The 27,876-nt window shown below is 40.2% G+C and overlaps 5 protein-coding genes across 13 annotated transcripts; 3 read left to right on the forward strand and 2 right to left on the reverse strand.

The window, feature by feature from the left end:
* Positions 1-627: 627 nt before the first annotated feature.
* Positions 628-6,523, reverse strand: mon1bb (MON1 secretory trafficking family member Bb). 4 transcript variants are annotated; one of them, XM_029502156.1, is made up of 6 exons: positions 6,445-6,523; positions 5,770-5,864; positions 5,089-5,688; positions 4,054-4,846; positions 3,237-3,384; positions 628-1,734 (listed from the first exon to the last, which is right to left on the reverse strand). In XM_029502156.1, exons 2-6 carry the CDS (start codon positions 5,846-5,848, stop codon positions 1,507-1,509), a joined length of 1,848 nt encoding a protein of 615 aa, XP_029358016.1. In that variant the 5' UTR covers positions 5,849-5,864; positions 6,445-6,523; the 3' UTR covers positions 628-1,506. The 4 variants fall into 4 exon arrangements, with proteins under 4 accessions (XP_029358016.1, XP_029358015.1, XP_029358018.1 ...); XM_029502155.1 differs by having other exon boundaries at positions 6,393-6,506; XM_029502158.1 differs by having other exon boundaries at positions 6,192-6,493.
* A 3,210-nt stretch (positions 6,524-9,733) lies between these two features.
* tcta (T cell leukemia translocation altered) lies at positions 9,734-10,946 on the forward strand. The gene is made up of 3 exons (XM_029501341.1): positions 9,734-10,074; positions 10,149-10,200; positions 10,464-10,946. The coding sequence occupies exons 1-3, from the start codon at positions 9,864-9,866 to the stop codon at positions 10,501-10,503; spliced, it is 303 nt and encodes a 100-aa protein (XP_029357201.1). The 5' UTR covers positions 9,734-9,863; the 3' UTR covers positions 10,504-10,946.
* Position 10,947: 1 nt separating this feature from the next.
* On the reverse strand, positions 10,948-15,968 carry glyctk (glycerate kinase). 4 transcript variants are annotated; one of them, XM_029501333.1, is made up of 6 exons: positions 15,269-15,469; positions 14,325-14,448; positions 13,270-13,656; positions 13,037-13,188; positions 12,768-12,943; positions 10,948-12,671 (listed from the first exon to the last, which is right to left on the reverse strand). In XM_029501333.1, the coding sequence occupies exons 3-6, from the start codon at positions 13,623-13,625 to the stop codon at positions 11,781-11,783; spliced, it is 1,575 nt and encodes a 524-aa protein (XP_029357193.1). In that variant the 5' UTR covers positions 13,626-13,656; positions 14,325-14,448; positions 15,269-15,469; the 3' UTR covers positions 10,948-11,780. The 4 variants fall into 4 exon arrangements, with proteins under 4 accessions (XP_029357193.1, XP_029357195.1, XP_029357192.1 ...); XM_029501335.1 differs by lacking the exons at positions 14,325-14,448; positions 15,269-15,469 and adding an exon at positions 15,906-15,968; XM_029501332.1 differs by lacking the exon at positions 14,325-14,448.
* On the forward strand, positions 15,468-19,295 carry wdr82 (WD repeat domain 82). The gene is made up of 9 exons (XM_029501339.1): positions 15,468-15,880; positions 16,685-16,782; positions 17,285-17,351; positions 17,466-17,565; positions 17,677-17,793; positions 17,882-18,037; positions 18,349-18,418; positions 18,704-18,846; positions 19,050-19,295. The coding sequence occupies exons 1-9, from the start codon at positions 15,720-15,722 to the stop codon at positions 19,077-19,079; spliced, it is 942 nt and encodes a 313-aa protein (XP_029357199.1). The 5' UTR covers positions 15,468-15,719; the 3' UTR covers positions 19,080-19,295.
* Positions 19,296-19,901: 606 nt separating this feature from the next.
* On the forward strand, positions 19,902-27,788 carry twf2 (twinfilin actin binding protein 2). Of its 3 annotated transcripts, XM_029501336.1 has the most exons (9): positions 19,902-20,238; positions 23,532-23,710; positions 24,501-24,596; positions 24,699-24,803; positions 24,935-24,949; positions 25,149-25,274; positions 25,394-25,544; positions 26,021-26,142; positions 26,606-27,788. In XM_029501336.1, exons 1-9 carry the CDS (start codon positions 20,142-20,144, stop codon positions 26,762-26,764), a joined length of 1,050 nt encoding a protein of 349 aa, XP_029357196.1. In that variant the 5' UTR covers positions 19,902-20,141; the 3' UTR covers positions 26,765-27,788. The 3 variants fall into 3 exon arrangements, with proteins under 3 accessions (XP_029357196.1, XP_029357197.1, XP_029357198.1); XM_029501337.1 differs by lacking the exon at positions 24,935-24,949 and having other exon boundaries at positions 24,699-24,817; positions 25,142-25,274; XM_029501338.1 differs by lacking the exon at positions 24,935-24,949.
* Positions 27,789-27,876: the final 88 nt, after the last annotated feature.

Below are 27,876 nucleotides of genomic sequence, written 5' to 3' on the forward strand. Positions count from 1 at the left end.
TACACTGCTTATTCCTCAGGGTCACAGAGGGCTGCAGCCAGGAAAGAACTAAGTGATGTGTCAATAATTGTAGAAGGAACATCTATTAGATCGCACAAACAATTCATTGGAAGTCCATTGGTACAGTGGTTAGCACTTTGACCTGAGAGCAAGACGGTTCCATGTTCCATTCCTGTGTCTGAGCTTTCTATGTGGAGTTTGCTTGAATGGTTGTTTGGCTCTGTTAGTAGGCTGGCAACCTCTCCAGGATGTATCCCTCCCTTGGCCACTATCAGCTGAGATTAATAGATTTTATCAGGAAAACTCCCAGAACAACTTTATGTAAATTAAAGACCTGCAAAATCATGTATTACTAAATGTTCATTAGTCATCTGGCAGATAAAAAATGAAGCATGTTCTCTACAACTCTACTTCATGAGGACAAGTGTACCTTTGTGCAACCTGGGATATATTTTATAATACTAAAGACTTACTCTTAAGACTTGAATTACTGACAGGAATTTCCTCAGAGGACACGGGGGATGAGACTACTGTCTATGGAATATCTTTAACAAAACTATTATCCCCCCCCCCCCAAAAAAAAAAAAAAAAAAAAAAAAAAAAAAAAAAAAAAAAAACTGACTCGCTAATTCAGGTGTCAGATAATCTTTGTATTAGATAAACGTTGTATGAGCACTGAGGCATCTTCTTAGCTTAACAGATGATTCAAAGAAATACATATTTGACTTCCCCCAATGAAAACACGAACACTGAAAAATTATTATAATTATGTAAAGTGATGATGTCTAACAGGTTGAGATTTCCTCTCAGTTTTCGGCCTAAAATGTAACATGAATGAAACCTGATGGTTTTAATTGGAGTGGAAACATGAATGGAATATAAATCCACTGCTTGATTTTAAGTGACAGGGATGTACCACCGACACAGATTTGTCTGTTCTTGCTCTGTTCTTTCACATGGTGGCTCATCCCTTTTCTGGTAGTTGCTGTTGTGATCAAAAACACAAAATACTCTCATTCTTGCATATCCAGTTTTGTACAGATGGGTGTTTTTGCGTTATCATGACACACACATAAAAAGAAGAAAAAAAAAATAATAAATTGACCGATATTAAGTCTGAGAAAGGTAGTTTCATTTTTCACCTCATTTTAACTTACAAAAGAAAGAAAAAAATCTTTCTTATTGCAGCAATAAAATAATATAAAACATTTAAATATCATTGCAATTACATTCTACCGCAGTTCAATTTAAAACACACTAATGCTGTTTTGCCCTGACGGTTTCTGCTCGAAAGCAATGATGCAACGACATGCTTTCTTGTTAAGGTAAGGAAAAAATACTAACTTCAAAGAGACCGCTCCTTCTTAAATAGTGTAAAATGTAGTGTTGGATTCCAGTAGTCATCTCTCACAAGTCCAGCAGGTGTCAAAACAGGATTCAAAAATATCTTGGGACCAGTGTACAAACTACGAATGAGGCAGAGAAGCCACCCAGAGATTTTGAGTCCTATAGAAGAGATAAGAAGCCGTTATCTGTGGAGTCTGGCTGGTCAGATTTGCCACCTCGAGAGCTTTTGCTGGGGTTTGGGGTGGTTGAATACTTCGGGGGGTATCTGATGAAGAGACGGTCCTCTTCCTTTTTAATCCACCTCAGAAGCTTAGTGATAGCTGTAATAGCACAGGCTTTGGTCACCAGAGGACTGAAGCAGGTGTACAGCTCAAATTTACTTGTGACCTACAGGGGAGAAGAAAATCTGCAATTTAGGTGAGAACATCAAAGCTGATCGCAAAAGAGGCTGCAACTGTGTTGTGTTTTACAATTGTGTATATGAAGGTTATTAACTGGGTTAGTTACTGGGCTACAGTTTGCTTTCGAGTAAACTGTTTTCTTAAACACTGTAGTAAACGAGAAACCCAGTTTCCATTAGCAGAGCAGGCAAAAGGAGAAACTCGATTTCTCCAGATAGATTCTTCTGGAAAATGCTGATTTCCTGCATATGTATGTACATCTGGGTTTCAAATCAAAAGGGTGGATGTGGGGGATGAAGAATCCACATCAAAGATTTTGGAAATTTTGCCATAATAGCAAAGACGAGAGATGAAAGTAGGGAGAGTACACGTGTTAGTTTTCATGTTCAATATAATTCACTCTATAGCCTGAATTTAATTCAAATAAACACAAAGTAGATGCTTCAAGTCTGGAAAAGTGGAACTGAATATTTGACTATTTGTAAAATCCAAACAGATTCATGCTGTGTAGAGCTGCCACAGTAAATCATATAAATGATTAGCCATCAGAATGTTTGGGGGAATTTAATAGAGGAAAGATTTTTTAGCTGAACAACCTCTCTCGTCTGCATCAACCTAGCAGCCAAGTTGCAAGAAATAGCAGCAATAACAGGATGACAGAAATGTTTTTGCAGGACATATGATGTCATGGTGAACTTTGACTACTCAGAAAGCCTGTTTTTATTTTATTTATTTGGAAAATGTCATCACTTAATTTTATCTTCTAAACATTTAAATTAGCATTGGAGCTTGTGTCATAATTAGTAAATGAATAAGAGAGTAATGGCCAACAACCTGTCCAGTGACCTTGACCTTTGACTCCTAAAAATTAGCAGCTCATTATTGAGTCCTTGAATGAATATTTGAGCCAAATTTGAAGACTTGCTATCAAGATGTTACTGAGATCACAATAAAAGGACGAATAGAGAACCGTGCGGAGGCATGAAAATGTGGTCAGAAAAGATGACAAACATCGATGTTGTTACAACTGGACAATCTATAGGTTGTTGGCTGAACGACCTATAGTTTAAACTATGGAGCTATGGGAAATTGTAAAAGGAGGAGCAGATTAACTGATAATGAGTGAAATGATTAGTTAAAGTTCATGTGCTTGTGTATAAATATATAGATTTTTGTATGTCCATCAACATACAAAAGACAAAACTCAAATTCAGAGCAAATTATTCATATCTGCCCCAAAATTGATGAGGTATTTCCCTTCCCTGTTCTTCATTCCTCCAGCAAATTCAGTGCAAATGCATTCAGTCCTTTTCTTAGTCTAATAAGATGAGTGTTGGGGAGGAATCAAATTACCAACCTGCTGCATGTATGCATACAGTGCATTTACAGTGGCTCTACACCAATTCGTTCCATTACCTTCATAATGACCCATTGAGTACATCCTGCAAATTTTTAAGCACATATATATATAAAAACACAGCTACATACCCAGGCTAGCAGAGTTTCTCTCTCAGCGACGTGGTAAATGAGCTTGAGGGGTCGTGAGGTGCTGTGGATGCGACTGTGCATATAACGATAAAGGTCTAGCAGTCTCATTTTCTCCTCTTCACTGCTGTACGGTGCCTCCATCTCTGGGCTACATGCAGCAACAGAGCATAAAGGTTACACACAGTAAACTCATATGAAGTTATCTGTTAAAGAAAATTACAGTGATACAATGAAACAATGACACGGCAGGTACTATAGTGACTAATTTTTAAATCATTGACATTAGTTAAAGGGAGACTTTTTGCTCTTTGTAACTTTTTGCCACATTGTTCTGAAGACTGCTCAGTAAACAAACTTGGTATGACAGTTTGTGGTGCAGTGCTGCCACTATTTGCATAATTTCATTTTCATTTCCAAGGTTTAGCCTGGCTGTTGACTCAGATAATAGGACATCCAATACTTTCAATTCAGCTCATAAAGAGATAAGTGACATAGCAGAATTTGTGGAGAACAATTTCAGTTTTATTCCACTTTTTTGCACTTGTAACTGGCAGCCTGATTTCAGAAAGAGACAGATACTGAATATACAGGACACCCTCTAAGGAGCATGTTTTGGGTTATTTGTTTTTGTTTTTTTTAATGGGTTTTCCATTCTTTCTCTGATACATATAAACAGGGTGTACAACCTTTCAAGTGAAATATTTCTAAGACGATGATATACCTATATAAACATCACTGTCTAGCATTGTGTGCATTTTGAAATACTTAACAGAGGGACAGCAGTTGCATGGTCACTGACAGATACATAAACACTCACCTGGTGAACTGAGAGAGCTGACGGTAGTTGTCTGGAACGTCAAACGGCTTGTACATGAAGTGTCTGAGGTCTGAGACTCCCACTTGACTCACGCTGTATGACTGGGCTTTGGCAATGAGGCTCAGGGAGTTCTGAGCCACCATGGCCTCCTCTATCTTCCTCTTGCACTCAGCTACAGCGTAGAAAGCTTCCTTGTCTGTCGAGAGCAGCAGCAAACAAACAGTGCATTCTGGAGGGTCCAGGTAAGAAATGTATGCATAAAAGTAACAGTCTGGATTGAAGAGAGGGAGGCAGATAGGAGTCCAGATCTCCCCAGCCTGAAAGGCAGAGGAGGCTCCAATGAGGTTGAGCAAGAGATGTACATCAGCTGGTTCCAGCCTGGTGTCCTCAATGACAGTCTTTTCTTGGACGATGGTGAGCAGCTGGTTCTTGGCGATGAGGATGGAGAAAACCAGATTGGGTGTAATAGCTTTCTGCAGGATCTGGCTGAGAGAGTCCCTGAGGGAAGATGCCAGGGGCAAACAGTGTATTGCGACAAGTAGGAAGCTGGGGTCTGAATCTACCAGATTGAGGAGGCCATCTAGGATCTTCTCTGAGCCTGCCAGAAGTCTCCTCAGGTCATAGTTTTTCTTGTGTTCAAAGATGCGAGAGATGCTGGCCTGTGTAAGCATGCTGATGATCTGATAGTACACATAGAGGAGCTCTCCACGCAGCTGTTGCTCAGACTGCTGGCTGCTGGAGACGCACACGAGCACGAGAGGCCCTTTCTGTAAGAACACCACGGTGTGCTCCTCTGGTGGACGCAAAAACAAACAACAAAAAAAAAAACATAAAAAAATAAGGTCAATGTGCAATGTAAAACAACACTGTAAATGCATTTCTTTGTGCACTGCTTAAATTTCTGCACTTACTCTAACATAACTGAATATAAAAAAACATCTGATCACCTGTGACATATATGTTGGAAATTTCATATTGGAGATAGATGTTACAAAAGTTCTGTGTGGTTGCGTGTGCATGCGTGCACGCTCTCACCTGAGTAGACTGAGCGGATGATATTATCACTACTTTGGACAAAGGACACCAATGCCATCATGACTCCCATTGTGGATGAAAGAGCCTCTTCACTGCCATATCGGGAATAGATGGGTTTACCAGCTTCACTTAGCACAAAAACATGCTTCCTGTGCTGCCGCCAACTTTCCGCTGTCACATCCTCATCCCGATGGGACACAAATGCAGGAGATTCCTGGGTGCCTGCCTCCAACAAGGGAGATGACCTTCCCTTCACCCCTATACCTTGTTCTTCCAGCTTGGCCTTGGCCAGCATTGTGACAACAAACTCTCCAGAGTCACTCTGGTCATTGTCTCCTGCAGCATCCTCAGTTCCTCTGTCAACTGTGTCTGTGGATTCATTGTTCGGACACTCCTGCTCCTGGTTTTCTGCCGTATCAGTCTCTAGCATTTTTATCTGGGTAGAAATGGGCTCTGCATCTAGATTCTGCTCCTGTGCTGGTACAGCTGACAGGTGCAAATCTACAGGCTCCTCTTTCACAACAGTGGTACTATCTTTTCTCACCACTGGTTCAGGAAACATATGGTTGCCCAAGAGTGACAGGGAAGTTGCCAAGGTCTCTGGTAAACAAAATGAAAACAAAATGAAAATGAATGTGAATATTAGAATAGCTCTGACAAAAGTTCATATAACTTATTCACCAGGTGGATTGCTCTCCGAGGGTGGATCACAAATCTTCACTCCCTGTGCTTCTCCTTCTTGATGATTGTCTCTCTCCATGTTACCATCCCAGTTACTGGAGATTCAATAAAAAAACATGTTAGCACTCCACACTGGGTCGAAGCTTAGCCTTAGGAGAGCATGCATCTCAAGACTCTTATGAAAAGGAGCACTCATAAAGGGCCGACTGATAGGATCACATGATGACAGTGGGAAGCGGGTCAGAAAATAATTACTACGACAAGATGCCAAGCAGTTCTTGGAGCTTACGACTGATAAAAACTTCCAGCAGCTAGGCTAATGCTACAGAGCAGATACACGGCAGCTGGTTGGGTGGAGAGACAAGAGTAACAGCTCCAACACAATCATCTTAAGTTACTCATAAAACCAATGTTAGCTTCACCTGCTCTTATTTTTGTCGTATCACAGATGTTTGGCTGTGATTTCCGATGCAGCTCGGTAAATGTAGGCTATAGTAACGCGGCTAACGCTGCTAGCAAGCAACGCATACAGATCAATTTCATGGCCTTGGCTTAACTGTAAGCAGTGCAAGCCATCGTGGTCAACTCAAATCGGACAGACAAAGATGCTGAACAAGTCTTACGATTTCTGCTGTGTCGAAACCGTGGGTTAAATGTCTAATTTGCTATACTGACTTTCATCAGGAGCCCGGCGGCGGCCAGGCTGTCAGGAATCAGCAGCACAAAACGAATTTTCCTCTTAGCTCAGCCGACATCCGGAATCTCTCCGCGACAAGTCGAACCGGCCAATCAGGTTGCTGCTTAGCTTCGGCTAGTCCCGCCCCCTCGAAGTATTTTCTCTGACTGTAATTTTTAATTAGCTGGTTAAGCTAATTACACCTAACAGTGGCTTACATTTGTATTCTTTATCTTAGATCCAGTATAGGATTATAGGATTAGGGCTGTCATTTGAGGCAGTTCTGCTGTATGTTCGGGTAAATTAAATGTCTGTCCGAAGTGAAAACATCTTTTAACTCGTATAAATGCACATATTTCTGCTCCTCGGAAACACCAACCGGATAGTGTCCGTATGTTTCATAATTCACGAACTCGTTGAACACAAGTTTACCATTTTAAGAACATACACTCACATGTCAGACGCTCATCCTGGCCTCCCGAATGTATCAACTTTGCGCCCTTTGGGAAACTGGGTTGGGAATTAGTTTATACCCTGGGTTAGTTCCAAGTAAGGGCATGATTTATACGAAAGTCAATGATCCATTTACTGAACACTTAAAATATGTTTTCCCTGAAAGCCTACACATTATCTGTTATGTTTTGCACGACATGCCCATAAAATAGGCTATAGGTCTACATAATTATCATTGATCGATCAACCAGTTAAACTGTAGCATATACACAAGAAAAATTCAGCAACAAAGCATGGTATTTATTTATCATGAAAATGATAAACAAGTCAACAGGCGTGGACTCGGAGCCAAGAAGAAGAGGTCACGTGGGATGCTGGAGCCAATCGCAGCCCACTCTGGGTGGCACGTCATTACGGTTAGGTCAGGTGACGTAAATGTGAAATGGTGAAGTAGCGGAAATGTAGGCAGCAGTTCGAGCAGCGCTGTGGCGCAGCGGTAATGCTGCCGCCCCGCACCTAGGTGGTAGGGGTTCGATTCCTGGCTAGGATAGGTGATGTGTATGTATAATAAATGTATAATGTAATGTAACCCCGGGGTTAAGGATGACAATGTTAATCTGTATACATGATGTAATGAAATGGTGATTGTATGACTTACTTGTAATGTTGAATGTAAATGTATGTAATATGTATGTAGAGGTCCATTTCCGGTGTGGGCACCTGAACGTGTCTACGGAGTTAATTGGTTACGAGTATTGGACTGGGCTAATGCAGATACGGCGCCCCCCCAGGACCTAGGCCGAACCAGACCAGACGGGTGACGGCACCCCTCCAGGAACGGACCGAGACAGGACCAGAGACAGGACGCGTCCACAGACTAGACCAGTAAAGCAACAAGTCACCCACTGAGATATTTTACGATTATTACGATTATTAGTATAGAAAATTTCTCGACCCTTTATTTTCTTATCCTTCTTTCTTTTCCTTTCTGATCACTGGAGTGATGCTGACTGGACATTTTCCTACCGAACTTCAGACAACAGGCTAGCATAGCAACAGTAACCAATGGGAGCGGAGCTTAGCGAATGATCGGTGGCCAAACCATTTGTTGTTGGGGGGGGGGGGTAGTTACAATTAAGAAGAAAACAAGTTAATATACTGAAATATTACATAATCTTTCACTAAAATAGTTCATCTCAGTTGCAGCATACATTTGCGCTACTTCACCATTTCACATTTACGTCACCTGACCTAACCGTGATGACGTGCCACCCAGAGTGGGCTGCGATTGGCTCCAGCATCCCACGTGACCTCTTCTTCTTGGCTCCGAGTCCACGCCTGTTGACTTGTTTATCATTTTCATGATAAATAAATACCATGCTTTGTTGCTGAATTTTTCTTGTGTATATGCTACAGTTTAACTGGTTGATCGATCAATGATAATTATGTAGACCTATAGCCTATTTTATGGGCATGTCGTGCAAAACATAACAGATAATGTGTAGGCTTTCAGGGAAAACATATTTTAAGTGTTCAGTAAATGGATCATTGACTTTCGTATAAATCATGCCCTTACTTGGAACTAACCCAGGGTATAAACTAATTCCCAACCCAGTTTCCCAAAGGGCGCAAAGTTGATACATTCGGGATGTATCATTAAAATGTATGTTCTTAAAATGGTAAACTTGTTCAACGAGTTCGTGAATTATGAAACATACGGACACTATCCGGTGGGTGTTTCCGAGGAGCAGAAATATGTCATTCGCAGGCGCCCGTTTCCAAATGAACGGTAAGCTATAGTAGCGTTATACGTCAAAAATAATGTCATCAATCCGTCAGTCGAGCATGCTAACCAGTTAGCTAACAGTCCATTTCGAAGCGACTAACTATAGTGTCAGTGATCCGGGGCAGTGAGGTTTACTTAACGTAGGCTACTCTCGCACAGCTATGCTAGCTGGCATCCATTTACACAAAGATTGACAAGGAATGGCCGAACAAATGCATTCTCAATTTATTTTTTTATATAATAAATAACATACCAGTAACCTACACATTGGATTGTTCCATTGCGCTTTCCGTACACCCAGCTGTGTTTCTATTTGTGTTTCTTCTTTAAGTACGCACGGTAACATAGCAACTACGCACGACTCAGCAGTAAATCAGCGTGAAGGGGAACAGGAACTTGGGGGGAACCAAAGTCTCAGACGAATATAACTTGTTACCCCAGCCTTACAGCTCATATATGCATGGTCAGGTTAAACACAGGGACGTATGGTTTTATTTCCTTTACAGTTTGCGTTTACCTGAAGCACTTGGCGCTACAAGTTACGGTGGGTGTGGAGGGTTAGTAATGGTGTGTCGTTTGTGAACGACTCGTTCGGTTTGAACTAATCGTACGACTCAGGAGTTATTTCTTCCCTGGTCCGCGCGTGCGCGACACTGGGTCAGATAAGGAACGGTTGATTGGGTCTGGCTTTCTCATTCACTTGTCTCATGGCCACTGTGCAGGCTCAAACGTGTGTATTATATGTCAGGCGAAGTAAACCCCGTTTCACTTTCGTGTTTGAAAGTCTTTTTCATTCATTCTTCCATTTTACTGAACGACATTAAAAGACTTGAGTCAGTAAAAAGAGCCGAACTTCCCTTCTCTAGTTCGTAATGAAATATTTTTTCTTTGGCACATTTAAATAATGGTTTACAGGGGTGCTTCCAACTATTTTTTTTTCTGCAATAATAAACAGAAATGAAGCCAGAAGGAACGTTATATTTGTTTTTGGACCATATTTATTTTTTACGTCATGTCCGATTCATCCAGCGTTTCCGCTGTTAAACACCGTAACGGTCGTGATGGCCGTCAGGATAGTTTGTGCCTCATAGCCGTATTTATCGGTATTTATCTTTCCAGTTGTTCACGGGACACAAGGTTCGGTCCCCTGGCTTAACTTTAGCTGAATAACCGGACGCCATGGAGGAACCGTGGGACTTTGAGTTCTTCTCCCGCATCGCCGACGGCTGCTTGTCGTTTCTCTCCGAGTTTGTGGACGATTGGCTCGCCAACGATATGAGAGTCTCCATATTCAAGATCTTACTTAGCTGGCTAATTTTTAGTCTCATCGCAATCCACTTTGCGTGGAAAGTCTACGGAAATACGGTGAACGACATGTACTACCGACAGGGTGAGTATTCCCCGTTTTTATCCACTGCTGCACTCGTGTTAGCCACGTTAGCTTCATGTGTGCTTGCTGTCCAGGAGCGGGACAGAACGGGGGGACACCTGACGCAGCGCCTCACCTGAGCGGATGGTAGGTGTTCAAACTTCATGTCTCACACTCTCCGTACTGCAGTCTGGTCTGGTCTCTTGTCTTGCTGCTTTCTGTCGAAAGGTTGAATGGAGACTATGTAATTATGACGCCCAGCCTGCTGCAACGCGTTTTATAATTTTATCACTGATGTTGGTGATGCTTTTGCTCGTTTATATCACATTACTGTTTTGTTTTGTTTTTTTGTTTTTGTTTATTTTTACGGCTTCTGTCCTGTTGGAAATAACATTGTGTTGTTGTGGCAGGGAAAGCAAAGGAGATCCCCTGAAAACACACAGAGACTAACAGGACAATGAACTTGGACTCACTCCATGTGAGACCTGGACACTTCACATCTGCCAGAGACGATGGTTTCTTACAAAAAAAAAAAAAAAAAAAATCCTAAGTGCATTGAAGATGGATGTACCTTCTTCCCACTGCCACTACCTGGGGGAACTTTGCTGGCAAAGCAACAGTGTTTCATCAAAACCCAATACACAATTGGCTTTTTTTCCCCCTTTGTTTCTAAAGGCTTTACTCAAATGTGAAAATTGTTGCGGGGTTTGTGTGTGAATTGCGTGTTCTTTACATACACTGTTTTGGTGAAAAGAATTGAAGAACCCAAGTACCTGAGTGCTGTGTAGGTATCTAGTAATGATTAGAAAGATTTGTTATGGTGGACAGTATCTTTTCATCACTGCTACTTCATTAAAAAAAAAAAAAAAAATCAGTGATCTACTTTAAGAGAAGTACATTTAGGTAAATTCTAACAACCACAGTTTTTCATATTACAACAAACCATGTAAGAAGCAAACAAATCTTTCCAGACATGAAAATTTGAATTCAAATTACAAAATTACTTATAATAATCATGACATCATTTTATTATTTTTTTACCTGAATGCTTTACAAAACTATACTCAAGGCTGTACACTCTCACAACTCTTAAAAAAAGTCCATCAACCCTGACATGAAGTACGTTGGCTGGCTCAACAAAATAATGTCCTTGTATGGCCAAATCCAGATTCACACACCAGAAGGATATGAAAAATGCTGCTAATGCAGCCCCCATGTGATTCAAAAGTGTTTGAGTAGAAAATACTGGTGGAACAATGAAGTGTACTGCGTTGTATGTTAACAGAATTATTTATTGATGTACATAGTCTTTGTCATAATCATTTAGGTGCATTGATGCATCTGAAGTGACCAGCACCAAAGCTGATTGTGCAAGTCGTGCAAACAGCATAATTCATTTTACATTTGTATAATGTACTTAAAGATACTTATGTTGATGCCTCTCATTTATAGAGCTGTGTTGTAAAACATAATTTATTGTGATTAAAAAGTTTGCAGTAAATCAATATAATTTTTTTTCCCAGTTGAAAAACATTGCTAATTTTAGAAAATTAGGGAATTATTTTAAATTGCACCCCAACGTTACTCTTTGTCACTGGTGGAATTGATATATCAATACCAATCCTGCTCTTGTAGGTCTACAGAGTTTCCAACACTGGCCTATATAAAGATAACCTTGTATAACAATGCCAAATTAGAGAAACATCTTTTTTAAATGCTGAAGCAGATCATCTTATGTTGATGGGAATTGGTGGAATTAGAAGCACATGCACATCCATCACATTAGTGGAAGTTAGGCCAGGTACAAGTAAATGTTGCCCAGCAGAAAGATGTGAGAAAAATGTGTAAGAATCATTGTTGGTAAGGAAGTTGTTGATGTCCAGCTTCTGTGCTAGAGCTTCTTCATACAAACCTCCATCAGTAATAGCTCCTGCTGCCTCAGTGGGTCCATCCTGACCATCAGTTCCACCACTCAGAAACACAGGGCCTTTCGGCGGAAGCTGCAGGCCTCTCATCTCTAGTCCCACCCGCAAGGCCAGCTCCTGGTTTCGACCACCTCGGCCATTTCCTGTCAACTCCACAGTCGGCTCACCTCCAGCTAACAGACACGTGGCACCCCATCCTTCTGTGCGCCCTTCACCCAAGACCTGCATAGTACGGCACAGGTCCCAGCTCTCCACACCTACTTCTGGCCCCAGCCTCAGCACCTCAGCAGCAATCTCAGGAGGGGGTTCCTCTCTCGAGCACCCAAAATGGGCCAGGAGACCATAAAGTCTGGAGACTGACCTTACATCGCCACACACTCCTGGTGACAGAATAACAGGACGGAAACCTAGCTCTCGGGCACGGCGACCTGCACAGTTGAGGGCAAGACTGTTGGAGCCAATAACAGCATTAAGAACATTTTCTGCCTTATCTGTTTCATCCTTATTCTCTCTCCACCGGGGACCTGGTCTCCCAAGGACTTCCTTTACCGAAGCCGGTAAAGAGTTCAAAAGCTTGTACCGTTCAAGGACCGACAGAACTTCCTCGGGCCACATGTCACTCCGGACTGTGGGGCCGCTGGCTATCAGGTCCAAAGGATCTCCAATCACATCGGACAGAATCAGTGCAATCACCTGTGAAGTGTTCACAAGAGTGATATTCAAAGCACAATACTGGAATGATTCCTTAATGATAAACTGTTTAAAAAATCCAAAATGTTTGTATCTTACCTGTGCAGGGTGAGCGTAGTGTGCAAGACCTCCACCCTTTAAGAAAGAAAGGGCACGACGTACAGTATTCAGCTCTTGAATAGTGGCACCTGCACCAGCAAGTCTGCGGGTGACATCCAGTTTCTCTTGCAAAGAGATTGGTGGGATTGGTGCAGGTAACAGTGCAGAGCCTCCACCTAGAAAGAGGGGGAACCACCGTTTGTTGTATGAACATTTTAAGGTAAATTTTTTGTAAAGAATATATATTATTAAATATAAGATATATTTACCTGAAATTAGAACAAGTAGCAAGTCTTCCTCTGTCAGTTCACTTGCTAGCTGTTTGATTACTTCAGCTGCTTTCTGGGCATCAGAATCAGGCAAGTTGTGTTTGGCTCCCTCCATAACTTTGATGCAACTGTTTTCTTTTAACAAAAGATTGCTGTGATGGGAGTGACAAATTTTATTACACTTCTGTCTAATACTGTGAACTAATTGTTTACCGCTGAAGTTTTTCCCTTACTCTTTCCCATGCTGCTGCAATGTCTGCTGAATTCCGTGTGGGACACTTATGACTCCTTTCACTAAGTGGTCCCCGATTATTCTCTCTGCCTCAGCAGCCATTCCCAGCACAGCTTTTCCAAAGCCTACCAAGTGCAGGTTGTGTTTGAGTGCAAATCTTTGACCATTGATAATGACTGAGTCTTCTTTGCACTCTATACTCTGCCGGACCACAGTGTCTGGCTGAACAGCCTCCACTGCAGCTGCAAACACTTCACGTGCCCGTGAGTCCATTGACATTTTGCACAACCTTGGATTTTTGCTACCCACAAGGGCCAGAAAAGGCTGAAGCCGGAACAAGGAGAGAACACGTGCCATGGACAGTTCACTGGGACTGAGCTGAAATTTCCTAAGGAACAAAAAAATAAAATTAAATAAAAAAATCAGGGGGTATAAGGACAGGTAGCATGAATGAATACATATAATTTGAAATAGACCACACATTAAGAATTTAGCTTGAAATGATGAGAGGGAAGGTAAAATATTCTGCAGTTACTCAGTTATTTTATTGGCAAAGGGCCACCTTTACAGCTTATTCAATTATTCATTATCATTCACTCTAACCTCTGAAGAATCCTTATATTATTGTTCTACTAACTGACAGCATGGACTAAAATTCAATATGTTATGGTATTTGTCATCTGATGATGGTGTGGTGATTACTGTAAAGAAATTAATTTGTATGAAGGTAATATACTGGTCCAACATCACCGACTAGCAAACTGCACAAACAGCAGTCTGAAGTTTAAAATGAAAGCAATCATTGAATAAAATGAAACATGCAACAGCCAATATGAGGAATGCAGCCCCAAAACATTTTTTCTTCCGCCAAAAGTGATCTATATTTAAATAATGATGAACAGAATAAATTCTTTAGTCATTACAATGATTGATAGCTCACATGCTGCCCACAAAAAAAAAATCCTATTTTAAATCCAAATCTTGCTTATATAATCATAGGCCAGTTAACGCATTTCCCACATAATTGTGCTTTTGAAGACTCATGCAGCTGCCTACCTGTGAAAATTGTAATAGGATATAAAGCCTGTTGATTTCAGTTGAAGTCTTTTGTGTGCTGCTGCTCAGCAGTGCGCCAGCAAAAAATCCGACAGGAGTTGTGTACCCTGTGTGTAATCATTGACTTGAACAGACATTAGGACATGTCAGAGCTCTGGCCATCAAGCTGTGCACTGTTTCTTTTATACAATATTTTTTCAACAATCAAGGTGATAATAAAACGACAGCTGAGTGAAGCAGAAGCTAGTTCAGTGCTAGTATAAGATTGAACATGGTGTGGAAATTCACGTGCACGGTATCCAACAGATTTTGGACCCACATTTGCTGAGACACCAGGTTGCAAAACCTAAACTCAGTGTAAACCAGGCTGAAGCTGGTTTAAACTGAAATCATGTAAATGCTGACTGTAGGTCTTAGTACTGTGATTACATCTACACTCATCCTGCTTGTAAACCAGACATAGTCAATGAGTCATGAGGCATTTTCCATGTTTATGACAGCTGAAAGTCAGAACATGTAGACGTGTCAGGTAGTATACATTTAAGCAATAGCAAATAAATGAAAGTAATATACACATTACAATTTTATTCTTATTTTTCTGTCATAAGAGATTGCTTCAAAGCAAAATCTAAAGTAACTTCTCATTTAAGGATAAATAAACCAATAACATTATCATGGAGACTAACTCATTGATTGTTCAATCAAAAGAAAATGTATGAATATAATCTAACCGTTTCATTCTTTTTAACTTTTGTGTTTACGGGAGTTAATCGGTCAAGACATTTTCATTTTTTATTTTTTAGATGACACGAATCTGACCTTTCAACCCGAACTTTACGTCACCATGGTTACCGTCGACATCTTACACAACCTCTGAAAGGACTCCTCCTCCTGACAGTAAAACACAGAAAATTTAAATTAAAAAAAAAAAACATATCTCGTACCAGAGACACTAGCGAGGACACCACTGCCGTTGTTCTTGTCTTCTGCACACTTCTGGCGGCCATTTTGGTAAAACCTAGAAGGTGTGAGCAGGCAGGACAACAGCGCGACCTGCTAAATGTTGTTTGGCTAATCATCGCCTCGGCCGTTTGGTCACGCGCAACTGTCGCGATAACTGCACGTCATAACGCCTGGTTTCGAACCAGTGCGCGTGTCAGGTGATGATGAAAATGCGCGTCACCGATATGTCGAAGGCGGTGCTTTTCCCTCCCGTGGATCAGAGGTACCTCAGGCGGGCTTTCGTCGCTGTTTTTGAATCGTACGACTGCTAAATTAACTCTAAGCGTCTCCACAGTGCATAGATCACACGAAACGCAAACAAGTGTTGTTTGTTGGGCGTTTTTAGAGTGTAAAACGAGGGCCCGCTCCCCCCTCAGAGACCGATAGGCCATCATGAAGCTGACGGACAATGTGCTGCGGAGCTTCAGGGTTGCTAAGGTCTTCCGAGAAAACTCTGACAAAATTAACTGCTTCGACTTCAGTTCAAACGGAGAAACCATCATTTCCAGCAGTGACGACGACTCTTTGGTCCTGTACGACTGCCAGGAGGGAAAGTAAGAGTCCGTTTGGTCAATTCACCTGTGTTGTTTTTGTCGTTAGCTGTCCGATGTGCTAGCTAGCGCGGCCTGCTGCGGCCAGCGGCGATCGTGTAAAACGTGAGATGTCTGTATTCCTGCAGTTTGAAAACAACTACAGACTCGATCCTGTCAGTTTGTGTGTGTGTCTAAGCTCACGTGCTAGTAAGTAACATGATATGTGTTCATCATATTATCGGAAGTACATCTCGATCTGTTGAAACGGCTGTGTAATTGAACAGGTCTACAGATCTTAGTCGCTACTTTGCATGAGTGAGTTTGTTAGAAATAGCAAAAAGCAGGCTCACATTAGCATGTGAATACCTAGACAATTTAAATCTGTCAGCGATTGTTGTTAAATTAAAAGGCAAACAAATAGAGCTGAAAAGAGCCACCGTGAATAATCGATGTAGTCATTTGCCATTTTACCTTTTTTTTCTAGTCATATGTGATTGTGTACAGAATATTTTGGGTGTTTGTCTCTTTATTAAATGAGACAAGCAATTTGAATGCATCATCTCGGCCATTGGAAATTATGATGCATCTTTTAAGTATACTGTCATTAGTCAAAGTGGTTAATGCAGAAATAACCTACAGAATGACTGCGAATGGAAATCGATATTAGTTATATTGTTTTCTCTGAAACTGAAAGGCTACCAAAGATGTAAAGTATACATGAGCCACCTTCTCAAGTGTGAGCGTGTTTATTTAAAGGTGAAGTCAAAACAGATCTTTATGTTTGATTAATACGCCCCTTCACCCTTTTTCTTTTTCGCACTGCAGACCCAAGAGGACTCTCTACAGTAAAAAGTATGGAGTGGATCTGATCAGGTACACACATGCTGCAAACACTGTGGTCTACAGTTCCAACAAAATTGACGGTATGTTTATGAATTAATACTTGTTAGTTCATTTTATTTGGTAAAGGGAATTTGTATACTGTGTTTTGTATATATTGGACAGTTGAATTGCTAAGACTTTTAAATTGTATTGTTATATAGATTAATCAAAATTCCAAGAATGCCATTTGAATGCATCAATTGCATCAGCATTTAGATTTGTTTTTCTGGTAGCGCTGTGGAGATTAGTCCTGTGTAAAGGGTGCAATTTCTCTGCAGGAAGCTGCTGGATTACAGAGGCCTCTCTGCTCGCTTTGGTCTGAGGTAGTTGTTTGTACAGTTTGAGGGTCTGTGATTCTGCCCCATACAGGAGCTAACTGTACAAGTGACTGCCTTGCCCACGGTTGAGTCTACTCATCACACCTGCCTGTAATCAGACAAATGCTTAAAAATGCCTGCTTGGTTCTGTTTTCCGCTCACTATGTCTACTGTATGACACCACAGTTTCTTCTGTATTGTTGATGGTGTTGTTCTTTTCCTTAAGATACTATTCGGTATCTGTCCCTTCATGACAACAAATACATCCGCTACTTCCCTGGGCATAACAAAAGGTAAGGACTGGATTTATGCTGGCTTGTCTTTTGTTTATTATCTAACTCGGGTTTGCTGTACTGTATAAAGTTGGAAGGTTTTATCTCATGTTAATACTTGTCTTTTGTGATCAGAGTGACATCTCTCTCGATGTCTCCTGTGGACGACACATTTATTTCTGGCTCATTAGATAAAACTATAAGACTATGGGATCTCCGGTCACCTAACTGCCAAGTAAGTATTTTCCCTTGTAATGTGATAAACACTGGCATTGCTGTAATATGAAATTATGAAAAGAGGGACACGGTTAATACTGACCACATGTTGTCATCTGTCACCTTACAGGGCCTGATGCACCTTCAGGGAAAGCCAGTGTGCTCCTTTGATCCAGAGGGTCTCATTTTTGCTGCAGGAATAAATTCAGAGATGGTTAAACTCTATGATCTGCGATCATTTGACAAGGCAAGAACAGCTTGTGTGTCTGAATTTAAAAAAACAAAAACAGCTCCACTTTAATGGAAGTAAAAGTCATCATCATTCTTGCCAACAGGGTCCCTTTGCAACATTCAAGCTCCAGTATGATCGGACATGCGAGTGGACAGGACTCAAGTTCAGCAATGACGGAAAGCTTATTCTTCTTTCTACTAATGGTGGTGCTCTTCGCATCTTAGATGCTTTTAAGGGTGCTGTGCTACATTCCTTTGGGGTAAAAAGCAACATGTCTTTATGCGCAATACATTCAAAGATAGGCTACTGAAAGATAAAACATAGTGGCATACTTGTATCATATATCACATATCAAAAGCAGTCAAAAAACACATCTTGACAAAAACAATTTGACAAATCCAAAAAGGGAAGCTGTTTCTGGGTCTCACTCATATTTTGTAAGAGTGAAAAGAATCTGAGTTTCCACTAAATAAGCTTTTCATATAAATCCTGTATATATACAGATGTTCACTGGTGTATCACTATTTTTCACAAAATAATTGTTCGATGCCGCTGTCCATTCACCCGCAGGGCTACAACAACAGTAAAGGTGTAACACTGGAAGCATCATTCACTCCTGACTCCCAGTTTGTGATGATTGGTAAGTTAAGCTTCCCATTTCTCTCATGTCTCCTTGTTTAGAAACATGCTAGACATAACAGGAATAGTTAGAACTCAAAAGGTGGTTCTAAATTTGAAAGACAAATATAAATATACACAGAGAAATAAATAATGTGCTTAGTGCTATGTCACATCTATCTATTAATTATCCACAGAAGGACAATTAAAGGTATTCATACTTGGAAAAAAAAATGTCAGACTTAGCATTCATATAACAATGCTGGGCCTGTTTTCATCAAATGTTTTTATTGTCCGTATATCTCAGGCTCTGAGGATGGAAAGATACACGTGTGGAATGCAGAAAGCGGCATGAAGGTGGCTCTATTAGATGGAAAGCATACAGGACCAATTACCTGCCTGCAGTTTAACCCCAAGTTCATGACGTTTGCAAGTGCCTGCTCCAACATGGTGAGTAGGGAGAACCAGCATGGACAAAAGGGGTTGATTCACAAAGATTGCTTTTTAAGTGTTTTGGGAACATTAAGTTAGCCAGGTTCCCCCAAAGTTTTATTGTTGTTAGTCTCTGGTGGAACCATAGGTTGTGTTGAAGTTTTTTTTGTGGAGTTTTATTTTTGGCTGACTTAAACCTTAAACGCATTTTGATCTTTCAGGCATTCTGGCTTCCAACCATTGATGACTGATTACTGATCACAGTAAAGTGAAAGCACAACTCTTGTTGAAGGCCAAATTCGAAGTGACCAGCAGGGGTCAGCACAACCAGCTCTATGTGAACAAGGGGACTTTTGGCAAATTGAAACAGTCGGATTGTAAATAAGTACTTTTCAGAAAGAGGTCTTTTCTCTATTGTCCTTTTTATATTTGTATTTAACATTAAATTTTTTCTTTGTAAATTCCGATGACTGTGTTGTTTAGTATGTGTCTACACTTGAAATGAAATGGCAGCTGGTGACAAATTTGTTATATTCATGCATTTAGTGTCTTTCATGAAGCAGTAAGTCTCAGCACTTGTGTGACTTTTAATTTGAGCAGGTTTTTTGTGAGTTTATTCTGGGTTTTACTCTCAACACCCATACTGTGTTGGGTAAATTTAGGTGTAGACTTGCAAAGTTAATAAAAAAAATAAAATAAATTGCCAAATTGATACTAGATAGAAATCTTTTTAGATCTAATTGAACTTCAAACAAAAAATGGAACTAAATCATTGATAAGTAATCAACAGCAAAGTGTTGGTGTCTTCAACATTACGAAACTTAATCAAAATCACAAGAAAATTTGTTTAAATTTGTCAAAATGTAGAGTTCTTGTTCAATGTAGCAGACTAAAGTTGGGTCAGAAATTAGTTACGTTTGCTGGGTCACACTCCTCTACTGCAGGTTTCACAGATCATCACCCAGGACTGGACATTCAGTCAGTTTGAGCTAAATTTGGGAGAGAGGTGATCAGGTTCCCTTGCTGTGCACATGATACTGTCCTGTCCTAGTTCATGGGACGATGTCCCTTCTCACACTGTCACACTCTCACCGAGTTGAGACCCTCAGCAAGTCCCTTCTCCAGCAATCAGAACAGAACTTAGTTCACAATATTTTAGCGTCAGGATCTTTTTACTGTTGGAATCCAGGGCCTCTTGACTGGACTGAATATTTGGGTCTGGTACGGTGGAGCTCCAGTCGTATCTGTAGCCTCTTTGTCTCTCAACGTCCCTGCTACAGCGCCTGGCAGGAGGAAGAGACTGCTGAGCCACCATGTTTCTTGCGCTCGTGGTGACACCAGAGCTGAGAGAGTTCCTGGCCAGAGCAAGAGGTGGAGCAGTGCGCCTCATCAAGGTGCAAATCCAAGACGGTGAGTGACGCAGCGGTAAAGACAAGAATGAGAAGAGCAGACTGAGTGGGATTAGATGTGAACTTGAAACCAGCCAGAACACTGATTTTGTTTATTGTTGGTTTTATGGATTTTAAAGAGCTTTACGTTTAATGGTCTACTTTTCCCCAAGTAAATCGATGGATTACTTTAAAATTACATATGGACTTAAATTGTTGTCCAGATATTCATACAAATATCCATCCTCTATTATAATAGTGGTTCCCGTAGTCCCATTATTTAACAATAACAGACAATAACACCATCTAATATCAGAATACAGTCCAAACCCCAGTTCACAAACAAAAAAGAAGAACCTCACAAACAAAGTAAAAAAGATAGAAATGATGGACCAAATATCTAGAAAGTTGTTGACCTCTTTTTTTTCCCCACTGAGTGAAAGTGACTCTAGTTGGAAAAAAATTATAAACTACTGTGTCCAAGTCTCCAGAACAGTCGGTCTGCTGCTTTGTCACAACTTGGAAACCTGGTGGTTCCCAACCGGGAGCTCAGAACCATCAGAAGGGGCTCTGAGTTGATAAATGGGGGCAGGAAAATATAAACCAAAGATAGAGTTTTCTCTAGTGTTAGTTTTTTTATAAAATCTGCCAAATGAACAACAATAACAATATTTTAACTGTATCCTAAAATGATATGATAGCTTTTGTGTATTGCACACAAAAAGTAATGAAGTAAAAAATATGTGATAGGAATAGCTACGTAACATAAATACAGAAAACATGACATGACAAACTGAACAACGGTGTGTTTTTTCCAGATGCCATCTTTTTCAGGATGAAAATATCAATTTGCAAATGTTTTTTGAGTCATGCCGTTAAGAGAGACATTTCTCATCCAGAGAAGAGTTTGATGAGTCCTTACAATTTTTGGGAAAACATGCTGAAATGTTTAGAACGTACAAGCACCTTGTGTGTTCTTTAAAATCTAAAAAACGAGTCACAAACTGGGCCTGTTTTCAATTGAATCGCAAAGATACAGCATTATTGACGTAGTTAAGCATTAAATGGCCCCGAGCCAAAAGACCTGGTTGGTAAAACACTGGCATGGACTATTTGACTGACCTCTAGGAAGAGCAAAGGCAGCAGCTGTTGTTTGGCTGTGTGAAAGCAGCCGTTCAGTGAGTCAGCTGAGGCGTTGATGTAAAAAATGGTCAGTGAGGCAATGGGTTTCCAGGTCGCTGATTATGGATGTGGGCTTATTTGTTCACAATGTGTTTACGTTTTATTTTGGCGTCTGACCAGTGCCACGCTGTAATATGATTCATGACATACACACTTTAATGGATGAGGTCTGTCTGTCTTATTGCTCTTGTTTTTGGCGTCTTGTTGCCTGAAGAGACGGGGGAGTGAGATCATCCCACGGCAGCAGGGTGTCAGCTCTGTTTCACTTCCTTATGAAAGTACTTTGATCTCCCTGAAGTGTCACTTTGCTATTTGGAGCGACATGTGACTGACATGGATTTTACCCAGTAACAGTTACGCTTGTTCCAATGTCAAAAGAGAAGCAAGACCATTCCAGACAATTTCGTCACCACTGTCTGAGTCTGACCAGTGGTTTGCTTTCAGCCATCTCCTCATAGTTGATGTTGAATGACTTTAGAGCTGCGTTCAAAACAAAGCAAGGACACACTACCTACAATTACTTCCAGATTAATACGGACACCGACACATAAAAACAGGGACGAGGAGAGAATGGCTGATGGAAAGTATGTGTGGCCCAAACAGGAATGTGTTGCTGCTCAGAATAGCAACATGCCCCAAGAGACAGTCAGGAAATCCCCCCTGCACCCCACAAGGTCATCAGATTTTGTTTTTTATGCACATGTTTTGTGGTCTTGATTAAGTTACAGAGGTTTTGATTACGTCATTGCTGAACCAAGTCTTGTCAGGTCAGAAATGAACCTTGAATTATTTTTAACTCAGTGGTGGGTCTTTGCTTTCCTGCAGCTCAGAACAAGACCTTCAGTGTAGGCTCTGAGTCTGACTGTACAGCACTGTGATGATGGCTGAACATAAAGCTGAAAGAATTAGTCAATGAGAGAAAATCAATTTGCAGATATTCTAATAATTAATGCTGATTTTCTCCTGAAGCCGCTGCCCAGTGACCTGCAACCAGATGAGCAGTTGTAGATGATTATGATGATATTATTCTGGTAATTAAGACTTTTTGTGTTTTACAGCCTTCTGAACATATTTTCTTTAGGTTTGGGAGTTTTAAGTGAGCCAAGTAAGACATCTGAGGAAGTCACCCGAGGCTTCAGGAAATGTTTAGGCCAATTTTATAGTTAGCTGCAGCACTAAACAACTGAAGTAAAAAAGAGATGTTGGATTTTTGAGACCATTGCAGGTAGCTATATTAAAGACAGAGGTCAACAGTACCGTTTGTCCTTCTATATCAGCATTAACATGTAACATAAATGATATTTCATGATGTGAAGCCCTTAGAGTAAAGGCTATTAACATGTTCCAACTGAAGCCCAACTTGAAATGTCAAAAATGTTTGTGGCCCACATTTGAATCCATTGTGACCAAACTATCTGTTTTGATTCTCCAGTTTTTACCATGCATGTAATTTTGCAGTATGTAATCAAACAAGTGAATGTTTGCCACTGCTGGTGACAACAAAACATTTCCTATAATTTTGTCATCACAATGAGTCATTCCGTTTTGAAATATTCTAAAGCAATATGTATATCTTTCTTTTTTGATATAATATCAACATACATGCTGTAGGAATAGATGTATTAAAATCAAGACCTTAAAATAACTCTAACTTGTCTAACTTGTCTGTAGACTTCATTGTGAGTGTGAATGAATGTTAATCTGGGATCAACTGTGATTGTGTTGTTCACCCAAATTCCACCTAACGTCAGCTGTGATTGCCCAAAATGGTAAAGCTATTGATGGATAAATCTTAAACTGTTACAGTTCATTTACGAGGAAAAAGAAAAATTCAGTGAAAGTGTCCAGGTGTTTTTTTAAAACCAACATAATTTGACAGGAATATTTTAATGAAATGATATCATGTCACAATGAGCTGAACCCTCGGTACACATATTTTCAGTCTGTAGAAAACGTGCAGTGTTGTAGTGACAGTATACATCTGCTTCTTACAATCAATTTGCAATAGTAACCCTCTAATAATAATAACCATTCCATATGTAAGTGATTAATGCCTGTGATTGTAGTGTCAGTTTATTGTGCGCTCCAAATCTTGGTGTGACGGTATGTGATAAGTAGTAATCTGATTTTCAGAGCAGCTGGTGCTCGGAGCCTACAGAGAGCCAGAAAAGAGCTGGGACCAGGATTATGATCGTTTTCTGCTTCCTCTCCTCGATGACCAGGATCCCTGCTACATCCTGTACCGCCTCGACTCCCAGAATGCACAGGGCTTCGAGTGGCTCTTCATATCGTGGTCTCCTGACCAGTCTCCAGTAAGACATGCCATGCTGTTGATGGGTGGATAACTCAAATTTACATTCACTACATTCAATTTACTTCTTTATAAAGCTGGGTAAGATTGGCAAGATTGAAGCAGCAGAGGAGCCAGCACCCTGACTCGTAAATCCTAGTCCCATGATTTTTTTGGACTAACCAAAGACTCCCTTTATTAATGTCATCTTGGTCCTCAAAGCTTTATCAGGTAAAATTAAAACTAACAACATCAGTATGCATTCGAACAGCCTCAGGAAACTGCCATTCCAACAGTCATTACAATCTCATTTAATCAAACTAATAGAACAAAGGAAATACAAATTGAATTAACATGCGGTGCCAAATATAAACAAGTCATATAATTGTGTAATTCATGTGTCCTCCAATTCTAATAATTACGAATGCTTCCGCCCTTTCGCACGCACACACGTGTGGAGAAAAATTTATACGAGGATAAATAAAAAATCAAACATATTTCAAACTTTTTGGAGCATGTATCGGTTAGGCTGCTCCTCAGTTGTGGACCACATTGATAAAAGGGTGTATCACTGATAGTTTTTTATTATTTTTCTTTTTTTTTGTTTGTTTGTTTTTTTTTTGTGCTGACTTAAAGTAAAATCCATAAGCCAAAACCAGAAGACTTGAGGGGTGGAGAAATTAAAAAAAAAAATTCATTTGTATTAGCCCTGCTGACCAAAACCTGCTTTATTACAGCTGTGACTGTGTGTGCACATTGGATTTATACATACAAACGTACGGATAAATGCATTTTCCCTTTCATGGTTTCAGGTGAAACAGAAGATGCTGTATGCTGCCACCCGTGCCACAGTCAAGAAGGAGTTTGGTGGTGGTCATGTGAAGTATGAGATGTTTGGCACAGCTGAGGTCCGAACCATTGAATTTCAGTATAATTCGCTCAGGCAGATTGGCTATTTTTGCTTTGGTGACACATATGAATGGCCCCGTTGTTTTTGTCTGCAATATTAGGAGGACGTCTGCTTGCAAGGCTACCAGCGTCATGTGTCGTCCTGCTCAGGTCCTGCCCCGCTGACATTAGCTGAACAGGAGCTCCAGAGGATCAAAATCACAGAGGTGAGAGGTCAACAGGCCTTCAGCTGTGCTGACATAACTGCATTTTTCTTTTTTCTTTTTTTCTTTTTTTTAAGAAAGTGTAAGTATCAGTAAGTATACCTCCTAACTTTTTATTGTGCTTGCTTTTTCAGGGCCGAGTCAAACAGGTATGTGGACACTAGATACAGCTGATGTATATCTAATAGGATTTTGATTCATTGTTAATAGACAAACAAAACAGCCCTTGGTCTATTGATTAAAGTAAACTGAACCCCACCAGTATTGAAACATTTATGTATTTTCCCCTTTCAAACTTTCTTGTCAGTCACAGTCAGATTCTGCGTATTTGCTTGCTGCCCCCTGCAGGTGAAGACAGAGATCAGTGTGGATAGTAAACACCAGACCCTTCAGGGCCTCGCTTTCCCTCTGCAGGAGACTGCTAAAAGAGCCCTCCAGCAACTTGCTCAAAAACACATAAACTACATTCAACTGGTGAGCCGAAAGATTTGGTATTAGTTAGTGAGGTTACTGAAAAAAAAAAAGAAACAAAGAGGTTTGTTCCATCGAGAGCAATTTGGTGTTCAGCACTGTTGACTTCTACTTTGTTTCAGAGGTTGGATGTAGAGAAGGAAATAATCGAGCTGGTCCACTCCAAGCCGACAGAAACCAGAGAATTACCCCGCAGAGTTCCCAAAGATACTCCCAGATACCACTTCTTCCTTTACAAACACTCCCACGAAGGAGACTACCTGGAATCTGTCGGTGTGTACATCTGTGCGCCCGGACTGCAGTAACTCAAAGACATTGACAGAGAGGTTGATTAGCTCCCCTTTCAACTGCATCTGTAGTTCACAAGTGTTTTGGTAACACACCACGTAAAATATGCAGTTCAGAATTGTGTCTTGCGAGTGTTTTGTCAAATAGCATTATCATCAAATGGAGTTTTGAGCATTTCAACCACACACTGATGTTTTTTATTTCACTGGTTCATTTTAAGAAATTGTGTAGGGGTGAGAGAATCCTGGACTTCTCAAAGAAATGAAGTTAAATTTAGAGACAGTCAGATTTTGTTTTATTTTATTTTATTTTTTTTTGATGATTTTAAATAACCAAAATATTTGGATCTCTTTAGATGTTTTGTTGAAGGGTTTTGAACCTCTGATCTCCATCAGATATATGAATAAGAAATAATTTTCCATATTTTCAGAAATCCTTTTCCCTTTCTACTCTACCTACAGTGTTCATATACTCCATGCCAGGATACAGTTGTAGCATCAAGGAACGAATGCTATATTCCAGCTGCAAGAGTCGACTACTGGAGGACGTGGAAAGAGATTACCATTTGGAAATTGCTAAAAAGGTAAGGGATGGAACGAGAGGGTGAGAATTGGACAGCGTGATTTTGTAGGGTCAGAGTTCCCACTGAGGACACTGAGGTTGTGATGTGTTTTTCCCATCTACAGGGTAGTTCAATAAGTAGATTCCAGTTTTTCCAACTACATATATTTAAAATAACTTTAGGATAATTTTGGGTTAATTACTGTTTCTTAGCAGTGTGATGATGCCAATTCAGACATTCATGTTGGTTAATTTTCACATTTGAACTCATGACTAAAATGAAATATGAAAAATCCGAATAATGTGAAAAACATGAAGGTCTCTCATGGGGACATGGACTGATTCTAAAATGTTGTAAATGGTCTTATACCGTTGCAAACTTTGACGGTCTAAGGTGACTAATAGATATGTAGGTTCACTTTCTAATGTATTTCATTACATTTTTATTGGCATGTTTATATTTCTTATTTTGCATCTGTGCACAGTTGGAGATTGATGATGGAGATGAACTAACAGAGCAGTTTCTGTATGACGAGGTCCATCCCAAGCAGCACGCCCACAAGCAGGCCTTTGCCAAACCCCGAGGCCCAGCAGGAAAAAGAGGACACAAGCGCCTAATTAAGGGGACAGGAGAGTCCGTATAAGAACAGCAAGAGCAGGTCAAACATTCTGCTACAGTCGTGCCTGAAGTTCCACAAACACCACATCAGGCTCAGAGAAGTGAGCTAAATGATGGCTTTCCTCTGTCGTTCGTATACTGATGCCTAACAAATGTGTTTTTAATGAAAATGTGCTGAAATAATATCTGTCTCTTTTTTGTGTTTGTTTCTTTGATCACAATGATCCTCAGACAATGACAAATAAATTGTAATAAACAAATATAGCAGTAAAATTATTGCTAGTACATAAAAAAAATATAAAAAAATCCTTATCATCCATGTTAATTGAGAAAGGTTCCATTTGGAAAGGTGTCAGGCTGAAAGACAAAACGATGGCCCTGTTATGATTCTGACTGTCTGGATCTTACATTAAAAAACAGATCTGCAGTTTACAGCATAATAAACTTGCACTGAATTACAAATGCACCATCAGATGCTTTAAGCTCAATACATGTTTTGTATCAATAATCTTTGTAAGAAAAATGCAATGTAAAAGGAAATTCTTAATAAAGTCTTGTTTCTACTGACGTATTTGACTTTCTTGGTAACGATTGCTATTGTCTTATGTAACATGCAATATTTAATGTGTATAAATGCTCCCCAGTTATATAACTGTAAATATTCTATATGGTCAGAATAGATTTAATGATGCTGGTGGCCTGTTGCGTCGACATAAACATAGTTAAATCTCTGATCTCAGAGGCCAGCAGCTGCTCTATCCCGTTGCCCTCTTGGCAGAGTTGCAGATATGTTGCTGTGTGGGAAAGAGTGCACTGTGCTGATGTAACTCTGTGAAAACTGCAGTTCTTTGTGTAGAATATACTGTTCAAATCTGCAACCATAGCTGCGACAATTAGCATTCTTGGTTACAAGATGGATTCACATATACGCTTTTAATGCAGGGCTACTAAGTCATGAAGTCTTATGTCCTGCATCTAAATATTCACAAATATACATCTGTTTTCAATATCCTGAACCTTAACTTCCAGCACGGTCACCTGCAAAAGGACAAACGTACATTTCACAAGTCACGTCAATTAAATCAACTAAGCAGTTTGTTTAAATCTTGTAATAACAGTCTTTTGTTCCAAAGGCCG

The sequence above is a fragment of the Echeneis naucrates genome, chromosome 5, assembly GCF_900963305.1.
Source record: "Echeneis naucrates chromosome 5, fEcheNa1.1, whole genome shotgun sequence".
Classification (NCBI taxonomy): Eukaryota; Metazoa; Chordata; class Actinopteri; order Carangiformes; family Echeneidae; genus Echeneis; species Echeneis naucrates.

Excerpts from the sequence above, each read along its gene's own strand:
- wdr82 (XM_029501339.1), top strand. The coding sequence starts at position 15,720 with ATGAAGCTGACGGACAATGTGCTGCGGAGCTTCAGGGTTGCTAAGGTC. Across the intron at positions 15,881-16,684 it reads TACGACTGCCAGGAGGGAAA|ACCCAAGAGGACTCTCTACA; the intron begins GTAAGAGTCCGT and ends TTCGCACTGCAG. Across the intron at positions 18,419-18,703 it reads CTCCCAGTTTGTGATGATTG|GCTCTGAGGATGGAAAGATA; the intron begins GTAAGTTAAGCT and ends CGTATATCTCAG.
- glyctk (XM_029501335.1), bottom strand. The coding sequence starts at position 13,625 with ATGGCACGTGTTCTCTCCTTGTTCCGGCTTCAGCCTTTTCTGGCCCTT. Across the intron at positions 12,944-13,036 it reads GCTACTTGTTCTAATTTCAG|GTGGAGGCTCTGCACTGTTA; the intron begins GTAAATATATCT and ends CCCTCTTTCTAG. Across the intron at positions 12,672-12,767 it reads ACTACGCTCACCCTGCACAG|GTGATTGCACTGATTCTGTC; the intron begins GTAAGATACAAA and ends AACACTTCACAG.
- mon1bb (XM_029502156.1), bottom strand. The coding sequence starts at position 5,848 with ATGGAGAGAGACAATCATCAAGAAGGAGAAGCACAGGGAGTGAAGATT. Across the intron at positions 5,689-5,769 it reads CTCGGAGAGCAATCCACCTG|AGACCTTGGCAACTTCCCTG; the intron begins GTGAATAAGTTA and ends TTTGTTTACCAG. Across the intron at positions 1,735-3,236 it reads GAGAAACTCTGCTAGCCTGG|GTCACAAGTAAATTTGAGCT; the intron begins GTATGTAGCTGT and ends TCTCCCCTGTAG.
- twf2 (XM_029501337.1), top strand. The coding sequence starts at position 20,142 with ATGTTTCTTGCGCTCGTGGTGACACCAGAGCTGAGAGAGTTCCTGGCC. Across the intron at positions 20,239-23,531 it reads CAAGGTGCAAATCCAAGACG|AGCAGCTGGTGCTCGGAGCC; the intron begins GTGAGTGACGCA and ends TCTGATTTTCAG. Across the intron at positions 23,711-24,500 it reads GGTCTCCTGACCAGTCTCCA|GTGAAACAGAAGATGCTGTA; the intron begins GTAAGACATGCC and ends TCATGGTTTCAG.
- tcta (XM_029501341.1), top strand. The coding sequence starts at position 9,864 with ATGGAGGAACCGTGGGACTTTGAGTTCTTCTCCCGCATCGCCGACGGC. Across the intron at positions 10,075-10,148 it reads CGACATGTACTACCGACAGG|GAGCGGGACAGAACGGGGGG; the intron begins GTGAGTATTCCC and ends CTTGCTGTCCAG. Across the intron at positions 10,201-10,463 it reads GCGCCTCACCTGAGCGGATG|GGAAAGCAAAGGAGATCCCC; the intron begins GTAGGTGTTCAA and ends TTGTTGTGGCAG.